Source organism: Cololabis saira, chromosome 14 (assembly GCF_033807715.1).
Source record: "Cololabis saira isolate AMF1-May2022 chromosome 14, fColSai1.1, whole genome shotgun sequence".
NCBI classification, from domain to species: domain Eukaryota; kingdom Metazoa; phylum Chordata; class Actinopteri; order Beloniformes; family Belonidae; genus Cololabis; species Cololabis saira.
Window position 1 is genome coordinate 31006831 of NC_084600.1, and position 12368 is coordinate 31019198.

Genomic DNA, 12368 nt, shown 5'->3' on the forward strand with positions numbered 1-12368 from the left:
AACCAAAGAAACATTTACCCTTTAAATCACGTTCTGTCTAGCATCAATCATGTCTGCACTTCTCCCTTATACAGGACTGTCTCAGAAAATTAGAATATTGTGATAAAATCCCTTACCATCTGTAATGCAAAAATGTCATACATTCTGGATTCATTACAAATCAACTGAAATATTGCAAGCATTTTATTATTTTAATATTGCTGATCATGGCTTACAGTTTAAGAAAACTCAAATATCCTATCTCAAAAAAATTAGAATATTCTGGGAATCTTAATCTTAAACTGTTGTTTTTTTTAATTGCATTACAGAAAATAAAGAACTTCATCACAATATTCTAATTTTCTGTCCTGTACATACGTTGTCTTCGTCCTCTCAAGAGTATTTTTGTAATAAGTGTACATTTTATGTTCACTTTTTATAACAGAATAAATCTTGTTCGCAGTTAAACTATGTTACATTTAAACTATAAGAACACAAACCATTAACTGACTACATTTCTAACATTGTACTATACACACACAACTGCTTTGGAAAGGACGTTGGTCACCGTTTTTTCAACTACAAAAGTCACATACCGTCAGATTTACACACTTAACACACTTTTAGGCCACAATTCACCGGGGGATTCATATTAGCATAATCATCTCTAGTCACATAAAAGATGAGTAACTAACATGGAAATATTGAAAATATTGTTCAAAAATCAGCGACGCAGGACAACAGTTGCTCATTCTCCATTCAACCGGATTATGAGGCCAACGTCGGTTGCACACGGTAACGAGTCCCAGTGCTGTGTCCATCTAATAAAACCACATGTCATTGTGTGTTTCTCTGTAATCGCTTATTATAAATGTAGACATAATAAAATAAAATAATTTTAATACCCATAAGTGACTCTTAGGGGAAAGGTAACAAAAGTAATAATACATCAACAAAAGACTAATTTTGTGAGTATCACACCAGTCATGAGCTCTGAGGATTGGGGTCCGCTGTTGCCCCCATGTGACCACCGGTTGTAACGGCAACGTTTTCAATTTTTATTTTCTCTTTCTGCATCAAGTTGCAGATTTTTTCTTAAGTCGGCCGTGAAAGAGTCCCTTTTTAATGTTGAAACTCCACCTTCTGGTTAAAACAGCACTGAAACATCTTAGGGACTTCCTTTTCTGGGCAGACTGGTAAAGATCCTGCTGAGAATTGAAAAATGATCCTTAGTGACGGGATACAGTGTATAAAGGTCAATTGTGAGTATGAGATGCATCTTTGATCCGATCTTCAACTGTAATATAATGGTTTATTCCACTTCTTTTGCGAACTCACGCACCTCCTCTAAAACAAGACCATTCAGATGTTCATTACGGTGACATGAGCATCTTTTCCTGGATGTTTGTTGTACTTGGAAAAGAAGAAAGCATTCCCCATGGACATAAGTGGTGGAAATGTTCAGATCTCAAGCTTAAATTGAAAAAGCTTTTATTTTATTTGCTCTACAATCAGTTTTCACTGACCAGAATTCAGTTATCCACTGAAATGGGACAATTTGTCTTCTCTGTTACTTTAGGTGGTTATGATAAAGTTTTTTGTTCTCCTTGAAACCTCCAAATGACAAAAGATTTTCCCGACTTTCCCAAAGAATCTGTTATGAACAGAGCTTTCATAGAAAGTCAAAACGTACTCTTTTACCTCACATTTAGACGGTTATTACCAGAAAACTACAATTTGATGTCTGTAGGAATACCCTGTTTTCGCGGCATAAAACTCACCTTATTTGCAGCTCAAGTTTCTCTTTAAATTACTGCAGTTCGAGACATATTTTAAGGCATTTCCACTGTTGGATGGGATGTTGCTCATCACCATGGAAACTTCAGTTGCCACTCAGACTCCGCAGCTTCTCACCTTCATGCAGAGGTGTCAAGTAACGAAGTACAAATACTTCGTTACCTTACTTACCGTATGTAGAAATTTTGGTTATCTATACTTCACTGGAGTAATTATTTTTCAGACGACTTTTTACTTTTACTCCTTACATTTTCACGCAATTATCTGTACTTTTTACTTCTTACATTTTAAAAACAGCCTCGTTACTCTATTTCATTTCAGCCTTTAAAAAAAAAACTATCCAGTTAAATTTCTCCATCCGGATAGAGTGAATTTGGTTGTGGTTGTTTCAGATGTTCTTGTCCAGTTTTGTTCTTACATCCGTTCCTTCGGATTCCTACAACTAAACTTGGATGTACATTCCAATAAAGGTTAGGATAAATGATAACATGCCTCTGAAGTTTGACTTTTTGCACCATTACAATACTTATAGGCAGTTGATACTTCAACTTCTACAGGAGTATTTTTAAACTCTAGTATCTATACTTCTACCTGAGTAATGAATGTGAATACTTTTGACACCTCTGCCTACATGGTTTATTTCTGCACACTTTTATAGATTAATCTCACATAGATTCATCTCCAAAAGGTGGACAGTACCTGCATTCCCACTGCAGTTCCTCCAGGAATCGCTTGGTCTACTTCTCAGTTTTTTTTATTGCGTTTTGTCTCAGCTAAAGTGGTGTCCACCCTGGAGTCATAAAACCGACCATCAGCGTGCTGATGTGGTCAGAGTTCACGCTACACACTCGCCGTGATGCAAACGTTTAGTCAGCTGCTCTCAGATCAGTTTCGGCCTCAAACAAAGACCAACTTACAACAAACCGCGCAGAAGAAGCTTCACTTGAAAGCAGAAGTGGACACATCTGTCTCCCAGTATTGTGACAAAACTATCAGCTCATTTACGTCCACTGGTTTATGCTGGGAGGTAGACGTACACGTAAAACTGACATCATGGAATCAGGTTGAGTGATTATAAACTACATAATTATCTGGAGCATGAAAAGGTTATTTGAAGAAAACATTCATAGCTGTGTTGAACTGAAGAAAAACTGCAAAGCCATAGTTTAGGTTTGCGTAATATAATACAGTTTTAATGGTCGACATCTAAATATGACGTCTTGCCTTGAAAGGAGACACTTAAAAATCCACCACATGTTAGAAACCTTGTTTTAGCTCATCTAATGACGAGTCCTGCTGTGTACATAAAACATCCTGACCAGGATTCACCAATTCAGATAAAAGCTTGATATAAGGTTATGTCCAGTACTCGAGTTGTAAAAAGAAATCAGGGGGGATGGTGGATTTTATCATATGGGGACAGATAATTTGTGCTGATTACAAATAATACAATATATTACAAATAATAGCACTGACCAAAACACCTGCAGAAATACTGCAGGAATGACATAGCAGCAGTTAAATGCAGCCTTCTGTAAGCTTTAAATATCCACTGGGCTTACATCAAATACATCAAAACACAACAATAAAAACAGTTTTCTGCCCCTGTCCTTCACAGGATAAGTAAAATGGATCACTGCTAAAGTTCAAAATCTTAAACAAGAAAATTTGTCTTATTTCTAGTTAAAATGTCTCTTTAGTAAAAAAATCTCATTACACTTAAAACAAGACTCATCACTGGAAAAAACAACAATTTTCTCCTGTTTCAAGTAGATTTTCACTTAAAATAAGTAGAAAAATCTGCATGTGGAACAAGATTTTATTGGTTGTAATGAGAAGATAAATCTTGTCCCATTGGCAGATTTTTCCTACTTATTTCAAGTGAAAATTTACTTGAAACAGGTGAAAATTGTCAAATAAGTTATTTTTCTGGTGTTATTTTTCTGGTGATGACTCTAAATGTTGAAATACCAGTAAAACCACATTCATTGATGAAATTACATAAGGGTGGAAAGGGGGGGTGGCAGTTTTACAGGGGGGATGATTTTGACCGTTTTTATTTCAGGGGGGGGATGCCATCCCTCCTCAACTCGAGTACTGGTTATGTCTACATTAATGTGATTATGTTGTAAATCATGAAACTGTTAATTGCAGATTTTGCTATATATTTATCAACCTATTATGATGTTTAAAAAACAAAAGTATTATATGGATTAGAAAAAACAATTGTTTAATCAAATCTTAAGTTAAGAAAATAACTACGCTAAGTGTAAATTGTTCATGTGAGTAGTGATTTGCCCATAAAGCACTTTGGTCAATGTTGACTGTTTAAAAAAAAAAATAACTTCATCAATAAAATGTAAATGTAATGTAAATAAAATGTTTAAGTTAGGAGAAAATTGCTAGGAGAATCTGAAATAAGAACATTTCAGAGGGACTAGAGCTGATTAGTGAAATAAAGTCTGGTCTTTGATTAGCAGAAGAAATAAATGTTTTAGAAAAGTAAGAACGTGTGCATTCAGTCCGTGGTATGTTACAAACATTTGCAATAACCGTGAAGTAGAGTCCAGAGGACGCATCAGGGACAGGAGTCCTAACAGGCTTATCCACCGACGGCGTCCTGTGTTTACTGCCAGCCAAAACTTTCCCCGTTACGACCTAACAAATCCCCCCACGACCACCACTTTGCTAAAGTTCTGTCCACGGGGGTCTCTACTAACGGAAACACCACCTTTAGAGTCCACACGAAGCGATTTTAGACATTTTAAGACACGAAATGTGAAGAAAAGTCGCCGCCCGCTCCACAAATCCGGCGAGTACTCGAGAGGTTTGAAGTCTGGTGGGACGAAAAGAGAAAGTTGTGGAAGACAATAACTGGCTCAGGGTGAAGAAAAGAGGGTTTTGTTTGTGTTTCAGTAAAGCCTGTGTTTTAAAATGCCAATTTTGAGAGTATCTTTTGCTGAAAATGTGGCGGAGAAAACACAAGTGTGGCCAGATTTGAGGCGGCTGCAGAGCGGCGGAGTGCGTTGTCTCTCCACGGTTCTCATGTCCGTTATAAGTCCCGCCTCCTGTCGCCAGCAGCAACACGTTCAGACGAACAGCGACCAGCGAACATGGCAGAAGAAGCTCCCGCAGCCGCCCCGGCCAAAGCGCCGGCAAAAGCCCCAGCCAAAGCCCCGAAGAAGAAGCCCGCTGCCCGGGCAGCGAAGAAGGACGGTCCCAGCATCCCCAAGCTCATCGTGGCCGCCGTGGCCGAGTCCAAGGAGCGCAAGGGGGTTTCCCTGGCGGCGCTGAAGAAGGTCCTGGCCGCCAAGGGGGTCGACGTGGCCAAGGCCAACAAGCGCATCAACACCGCCGTCACCAAGCTGGTGACCAAGGGAACCCTGAGCCAGACCAAAGGCACCGGCGCCTCCGGATCCTTCAAGCTCGCCAAGAAGGAGCCCAAACCCGCCAAGCCAGTGAAGAAGGTGGTGAAGAAGAAGGCTCCCGCTAAAGCCAAGAAACCCGCCGCCAAGAAGACCACCCCGGCCAAGAAGACCGCCGCCGCCAAGAAGCCGGCAGCGAAGAAACCAGCAGCCAAGAAGTCCCCGAAGAAGGCTCCGGCCAAGAAAGCTGCGAAGAAGGTGGTGAAGAAGAGTCCCAAGAAGCCCGCCGCCAAGAAGCCGAAGGCTGCGAAGAAACCCGCGGTCAAAAAAGCTGCGGCCAAGAAACCCGCAGCCAAGAAGGCCAAGAAGTAAAGCTGATCCGGCCAGCACTCCGTGCACCAAAGGCTCTTTTAAGAGCCACCACACCCTCCTGAGAGCTGTTCCGAATAAGATTGTATTGTCTAAAAAGAAAGTTTTAATCAAATCTCCCTTTTACTCTTCAAGGGTGAATTATTTGAAATCTAAACTAGATATATGGTATTATTTGTACTTTAAACTATATATAAACTAGGTATAAAGCGTAGAAGTCAAGTCGTGGAGCAACAATAATGCATTAAGCAATAGTTTTGATGGTATAATTTTTGCAGAAAGTACTTTAATAATCAGTAACATGCGTTTTTAAGAGATTGATCCTTGAAAATAGCTCTAAATTATGTTTTTACCATGATGAAGTTGCTGAGATTCGATTTTCAATCACAGTATCAATAACTGCTGAGATTTAATTAGCCTTTTATTTAAAAAATAAGACATTTTGACGACGCCATTATGGTTTTGTATATTTGATTTATGTACATATAGACTTATTATTGTGTGTGTGTGTGTGTGTATATATATATATATATATATATATATAAAATGTATATATATTTTTCTTTAGGTTCTTAATAAAAGGTTTGACAAATTACCATTGCTAACTGAACGAACAGATTATAAATACCATATACGAATACTAGTGCTATATTAAAATGATCTCTATATAAAATACTTTTCTTTTTTTTCCACTTTATCAGATATCAGTCACACTCACACTTACCTCTGCCACAACTGGACTATATTTTAGTTTGCACTTTATATGCTCTTTTTTAACCTTATATTTCATGTTTATTTTAATATTAATGTGTTTTTATTGTCTGAGTGGAAGTGTGGTGGATTTTTATGTTTTGATGAGCTTCCCTTCGGAGATGAATATCCATCTTTTCTTTTCTTTTCTTTTCTTTGCAGCCGTTATTCTTCTTTGGGGTTTAACGGCAGCTGGCAGCCGTTATTCAATCCGCGCGTTAATTTGAATTTTCAAATGTAACCAATCGTTGAGCAGCGCTCTTTGTCACGTGACCCACCCGGACCAATCAGAGCGCACGTCGCTGCGGCAGCTCCTTTAAAAAGCCGCCGCCTGCAGCTCGACTTCATTCGTTCCGAGGCTTCACTCAGAGAGAACCGCCATGGCCAGAACTAAGCAGACCGCCCGCAAGTCCACCGGAGGAAAGGCTCCCAGGAAGCAGCTGGCCACCAAGGCTGCCCGCAAGAGCGCGCCGGCCACCGGCGGAGTGAAGAAGCCTCACCGCTACAGGCCCGGTACCGTGGCTCTGAGGGAGATCCGCCGCTACCAGAAATCCACCGAGCTGCTGATCCGCAAGCTGCCCTTCCAGCGGCTGGTCCGAGAGATCGCTCAGGACTTCAAGACCGACCTGCGCTTCCAGAGCTCCGCCGTCATGGCGCTGCAGGAGGCCAGCGAGGCTTACCTGGTCGGCCTGTTTGAGGACACCAACCTGTGCGCCATCCACGCCAAGAGAGTCACCATCATGCCCAAAGACATCCAGCTGGCCCGCCGCATCCGCGGAGAGAGGGCTTAGACACCCGACCAGTCCAGACCAGAAACCCAACGGCTCTTTTAAGAGCCACCACCTCCTACTCAAGAGTTGAGCTTCCTCATTCAGCAGCACTAGAATCACTGAAATTAATGTTTATATTAAAATCTTGATATCCCTGAGAAAGCTAAATCTTATCAGCCAGGTAACACGGTGGCGCACAGAGCAGAGTTGAACATCTGTGATGGGTGGGTGTAGACGGTACTCGAGTTGTGTAAAAAAAAAAAATCAGGGGGGATGGTGGATTTTATCATATGGGGGACAGATAATTTGTGCTGATTAAATATATTAAAAATAATAGCACTGACCAAAACACCTGCAGAAATACTGCAGGAATGACATAGCAGCAGTTAAATGCAGCCTTCTGTAAGCTTTAAATATCTACTGGACTTGCATCAAATACATCAAAACACAAAAATAAAAAACTTTCTGAACTTATCAATATGACTGTCCTTCACAGGATAAGTAAAATGGATCACTGCAAAAATTCAAAATCTTAACAATATTTGTCCTATTTCTAGTTAAAATCACACTGGAAAAAATAAAAATTTTCACCTGTTTCAAGTAGATTTTCACTTGAAATAAGTAGAAAAATCTGCCAGTGGAACAAGATTTTTTTGCATGTAATAAGATCTTGTTCCATTGGCAGATTTTTCTACTTATTTCAAGTGAAAATTTACTTGAAACAGGTGAAAATTGTCAAAAAAGTTATTTCTCTGGTGTTATTTTTCTATAATATTTGTCTTATTTCTAGTTAAAATGTCTCATTTTAGTAACAAAAATCTCATTACACTTAAAACAAGACTCATCACTGGAAAAAACAACAATTTTCTCCTGTTTCAAGTAAATCTTCACTTAAAATAAGTAGAAAAATCTGCCAGTGGAACAAGATTGTATTGCTTGTAATAAGAAGATAAATATTGTCCCATTGGCAGATTTTTCCTACTTATTTCAAGAGAAAATGTACTTGAAACAGGTGAAAATGGTCAAATAAGTTATTTTTAACTTAACTTACGTAAAACCACATTCATTGATGAAATGACATAAGGGATGGAAAGGGGGGATGATTTTGACCGTTTATTTCATGGGGGATGTCATCCACCCTCAACTCGAGTACTGGGTGTAGATACTTGTATAAAATTAGAGAACCAACGCGCCTGGTATCAGGTGACATTTATGACGGACGTAGAAAAAACATTTGTGTACAGAACAGCAGCTGCAGGTCCTCTGGCGTCCACCAGGTGGCAGCAGAGCATCGCGTATTAACAATTAAATACCAAAACGGAGAAAGACATCTTCCTATCACAATAAGTCCTTTTAACGACTAAAATGTTTCATAACAGTCCCAAAGTATCGTCTCACTTTCACAATAAGAGTGACAGAATTACAAAAAAAGCTATAACATTTTAGTTGAGATTCTTGAAGAACTTTGTAAAAGTAAATATAAAAAACAAAAGACAAAAGTATTTAATATCTAACATGTAGATTTACTTTTCTATTTATCTACTGTGCTCTTAACTTCAGAGAAAAAGTGTATATACATAATTGTATTGTTTCAAACCAATTTAACTTTGAGATCTTATGGCTTCATAAATAGAATTACACATGATGAACATCTGAACATAAATAAAATAGTAAATGCAGAAGGAACTTTTAGTTTGATTTCTTGGTTCATACCTCAATATCTGCAGTATTTTAACAGATATTAAAAAACCTACAAATGACTAAACGTTTCAACAGTTTTGAAGCTGAATGTCAGCTTCTGTTGGTGGCATGTTGGTAAGTTCCTGATAATCTGAATTTTAACAGCAGAATCAGTAGTTCCTGACAGAAAACAATGTTTGACCGCTTCAGACATGTTTCTTTCCTACGTTGTTGTTCATGAGTTTGAATTTCAGCTCTTATTTTCCATCTGAGCTTTCTGGATTTGAGTATTGAGTGTTTGTGTCACATCTGTGACGAGCTCCACCCACTTTCACAGGTGGGTCTCAAGGTTGATCACATGACATTCCAAGTCTTCACAAAAGTACTTCCTGTGAGTGACAGGGTTGAAGCATCAGGTGAGCCTGCTCTTCTTATCTGGTGACGATCAGACCGTTAGCTCCACGCGCTGTCGCCGACCCCCGCTGCACCCCGGCACCCGCAGAGAGCGGTGACGGCCCCATCCCCGCTGAGGTGGAGAGAGGGCGGTGCCTGGAGGTGGAAAAGCAGGGGCTGTGACTGACAGAGGACAAGGTCTGCTGGCTGCCGCTCAAAACGGAGGAACCGTTGGAACTCTGTGGGCCGCGGTAGCCACAGTACGCCTGCCAGCCCGGACGCTTCCTCCGCCAGCGACACCGCAGGATCCGGATGAAGGCCTGTGGACACACGGGGAGTTGGCAAACATACGAGGAAGCACATGAGAAAGACTAATGGCAGCTCTAAACTGGGACTGAATGGACCACACAAGTCTGGTTTTAGTCAGGTTTATTCTAGTTTGTTCATGTGAAAGGTGATGTATGCGTGGTGTACGAGAGTCTTCCTCATAAGGGAGGTAATCATGGTGTTCCACCTGGTTCTGTTCTTGGACCCTTACCTTTTACTCTACGGATGCGCTTATTAGCTATTCTTTTTGACAGCATGATTTTTCAATTCTATGCAGATGATACTCAGTTGTACCTATTCACAATGCCAGATGGGACTAGAGAGCTAGCCGGTTTCCAAAGCAGCTTTTGGTTATCCAACTCCTTTCAGGTGAAACTGGCTCCCAGTTAACGCTGAGTTATGGTTCTGCGTCAAAACGACGCCGTGCCTACGGCGTGTGGTACGCGTCGACGCAGACCACACGCCGTCACTGACATGCACCTTCCGAAAATTGTAACTACGCGTCGAGGCGACGCAGACCAGACGGAGAGGGCTGTGATTGGTTCGCGGAAGCAACGCATTTCCGGTTTCCGGTTTGAAACAGTCGTGAACTTTCAGTGCTCTTTTCTTGATGTATGTGTGATTTTTTTTGGTTTTGTTTTTTTGCACAATAGTTGTCCTTATCTCTTTGATTGACTGTGACCGGAAAAAGTTGGATAAACCATTCAGGAAAAGATCGCAAATTAATGGTCACGGGGGGTACTGCACCGCGGCGAAATGGAGTGACAGAGAAGTCCGAGGGGTTCACGACGGCGTCACGACGACGGCGTGTGCTCTGCGTTGGTTTGACGCAGAACCATAATTCCGGCTTTAGTCATAATGCAAGAGTGGATGGTTCATTAGCTAGCTGAGTTTGAATTGGACTGACTTGGATTATAAAGGCCCTTCTCTCAGTCCTGCTCAGGTAAGTTCAATTCAATTCAATTTTATTTATAGACACTTTCCAGAGACCTAGAACATGACCCCCAAGCAATTATTACATAAACATAACATAAACAGTGGCAGGTACAAAACTCCCCTAGTGGGAGGCCAGTATGTCAGCAGTCATCTACCAGACATCCATACAGACAGGTGGAAACAAGCACTGGGATGAGCAGAGGGGGGACTGCAGGTCAGCATACAGCTCCTGAAGCTCTGGCCTGCAAACTAAAGAACTAAAAGAACTACAGACCGGTTTCTGCTGCCCTTGATTGATGATCAGCTATGTTAACCGGGCGGTCATAGCTGCCCAGGTACTGTAGCTAGAGGTGGGTGCAATTCATCGATGTGTCGATGCATCGCATGCGTCACGTGATGATTTGGAATTGATTAATTTTTTTTTTTTTTAGTTATCCTCTATCCAGATTCCAGACTGAATAAGCTGCTGAATCATTTCATTTTCAAGAATGCACATTTCTTATTGTTCACTTGAAATATGGCAGATATGTTTACACTAAATAAATTTGATGGAAGTACATATCTTGTTTACTTGAATTAATGAACTCATTAAATCCAGGGCTTGACCGTTTTCAGTGTTTTCCGCCAATAGAGGGCGCTCTCATGCAAGTGCAGCTTTCCCTGGTCAAAGTTAAGTAAGTCAAAGAGCAAATGTTTACATAGTCATAAAATAAATTATTTTGTGTCTTTGAAAAAGACATGTCAAATGTTCAAAAAACCTTGTTATTTACTTAATGAGTGTTGTTAGAGGAACTGAGTTAATTGATTGGCTATTTATTTACAAATGTAACCACAGATGAAGACAAAATCAATCTTGTATGGAAAAAAGCATTAAAAATCACAATAATCGAAGAATCGTGGCACCAATAATCGAATCGACAATCGTTATAATCGAAGAATCGAAGCTCCAATAATCGAAATCGAATCGAATCGTGATGTACCCTTGTTTGCACACCCCTACTGTGTGCTGATTCACATTGTACAACAAAACACTAAATCAGACCGTACTAAAAAATCTATGCCACAAGATCCTGGTACCGGCCATTTTTACCTTCCACTTGGTGTACTACGACGCCCTCCTGGCTGGTCTTGCAGCTTGTGTTGTTAAATTAAATCCCACTGCTCATTACCCTGACCAAGTTTAAACCCCCTCTTCTGTCCTACAGCGACATCTGGGTCGGCTCCCACCTTCCTCAGCTCAATCATGTAAATAAACTCTTCAGGTTGGTGGTTCCCCCGACGGTTCTCACAGGCCCTTCCATGCTGGTAAAACCACCTGACAACTGTTATCTGAGCAGGAATGTCTCTCGCTTCCAGAGGCTCTTGACGACACACCTCCATCTTCGTCTTATCTGCTGCGTCACAGAGCTAACTGAAGCTAACCCTGTTTCTCCTGTGCAGTTTTAAATAACCCTTTTTGTTTTACAGATGGTATTTTTGTAATACTGGAAGTCCCCATCTGGTTTTTGACTTGATTGTGTTCCCCCTTGTGTTTCAGATAAAAGAGTCTGCAAAGTACATTATAAAATAGATGACAACAATTCAAATCTAATTGCTCTGAGTGTAATTAGATTCCACTGAACTTGTTTTTTTCTTCTGTGTAAAGTTATTTGAGGTGTCCTCGGTTGTGCAGGGCGGCTTTACCAGCCGGGACCAGTACCTGTTTGAATTCACGGCTGTAACACGGGTAGATGATCGGGTTCAGGCAGCTGTTGAAGTAACCCAACCAGAAGATGATTTTGAAGAGAGTATCAGAAGGACGGAGGTTGCTGTCGAAAGAGCCTGACGGCGACAAAGAGACAAAAGATGAATGACGTCAACACTCATTAAACATTTAAACCAAGGCACTATGTCCAGTTCAAAGTCTGGCTCAAAATAGGAAATGAAGAAAATGCAGATACTCTACGGACCACTAGGGTTTAGATCCAGACCTGCAGGTCCTCTAGGACCACTAGTAGGAATG

At 40.7% G+C, this 12368-nt stretch overlaps 3 protein-coding genes across 3 annotated transcripts in view; 2 read left to right on the plus strand and 1 right to left on the minus strand.

Moving 5' to 3' along the window:
- The first annotated feature begins 4874 nt into the window (after window positions 1–4874).
- On the plus strand, window positions 4875–6021 carry LOC133459251 (histone H1-like). Its single transcript, XM_061739125.1, has 2 exons — window positions 4875–5678; window positions 5713–6021. The coding sequence occupies exon 1, from the start codon at window positions 4890–4892 to the stop codon at window positions 5511–5513; it is 624 nt and encodes a 207-aa protein (XP_061595109.1). The 5' UTR covers window positions 4875–4889; the 3' UTR covers window positions 5514–5678; window positions 5713–6021.
- A 516-nt stretch (window positions 6022–6537) lies between these two features.
- On the plus strand, window positions 6538–7449 carry LOC133459952 (histone H3). Its single transcript, XM_061740382.1, has one exon. It carries the CDS (start codon window positions 6641–6643, stop codon window positions 7049–7051), a length of 411 nt encoding a protein of 136 aa, XP_061596366.1. The 5' UTR covers window positions 6538–6640; the 3' UTR covers window positions 7052–7449.
- Window positions 7450–8159: 710 nt separating this feature from the next.
- LOC133459252 (alpha-1A adrenergic receptor-like) overlaps window positions 8160–12368 on the minus strand; it is a 28819-nt gene continuing 24610 nt past the window's right edge. Inside the window, exons 4-5 of the mRNA XM_061739126.1 lie at window positions 12066–12187; window positions 8160–9423 (exon numbers count right to left, since the gene is read on the minus strand). Coding sequence (XP_061595110.1) covers window positions 9142–9423; window positions 12066–12187 — 404 coding nt within the window. The 3' untranslated portion in view covers window positions 8160–9141. The remainder of the gene's footprint in view (window positions 9424–12065; window positions 12188–12368) is intronic.

Bases quoted from the DNA above. Each gene is read 5' to 3' on its own strand.
- LOC133459251 (XM_061739125.1), top strand. From the start codon at position 4,890: ATGGCAGAAGAAGCTCCCGCAGCCGCCCCGGCCAAAGCGCCGGCAAAA.
- LOC133459952 (XM_061740382.1), top strand. From the start codon at position 6,641: ATGGCCAGAACTAAGCAGACCGCCCGCAAGTCCACCGGAGGAAAGGCT.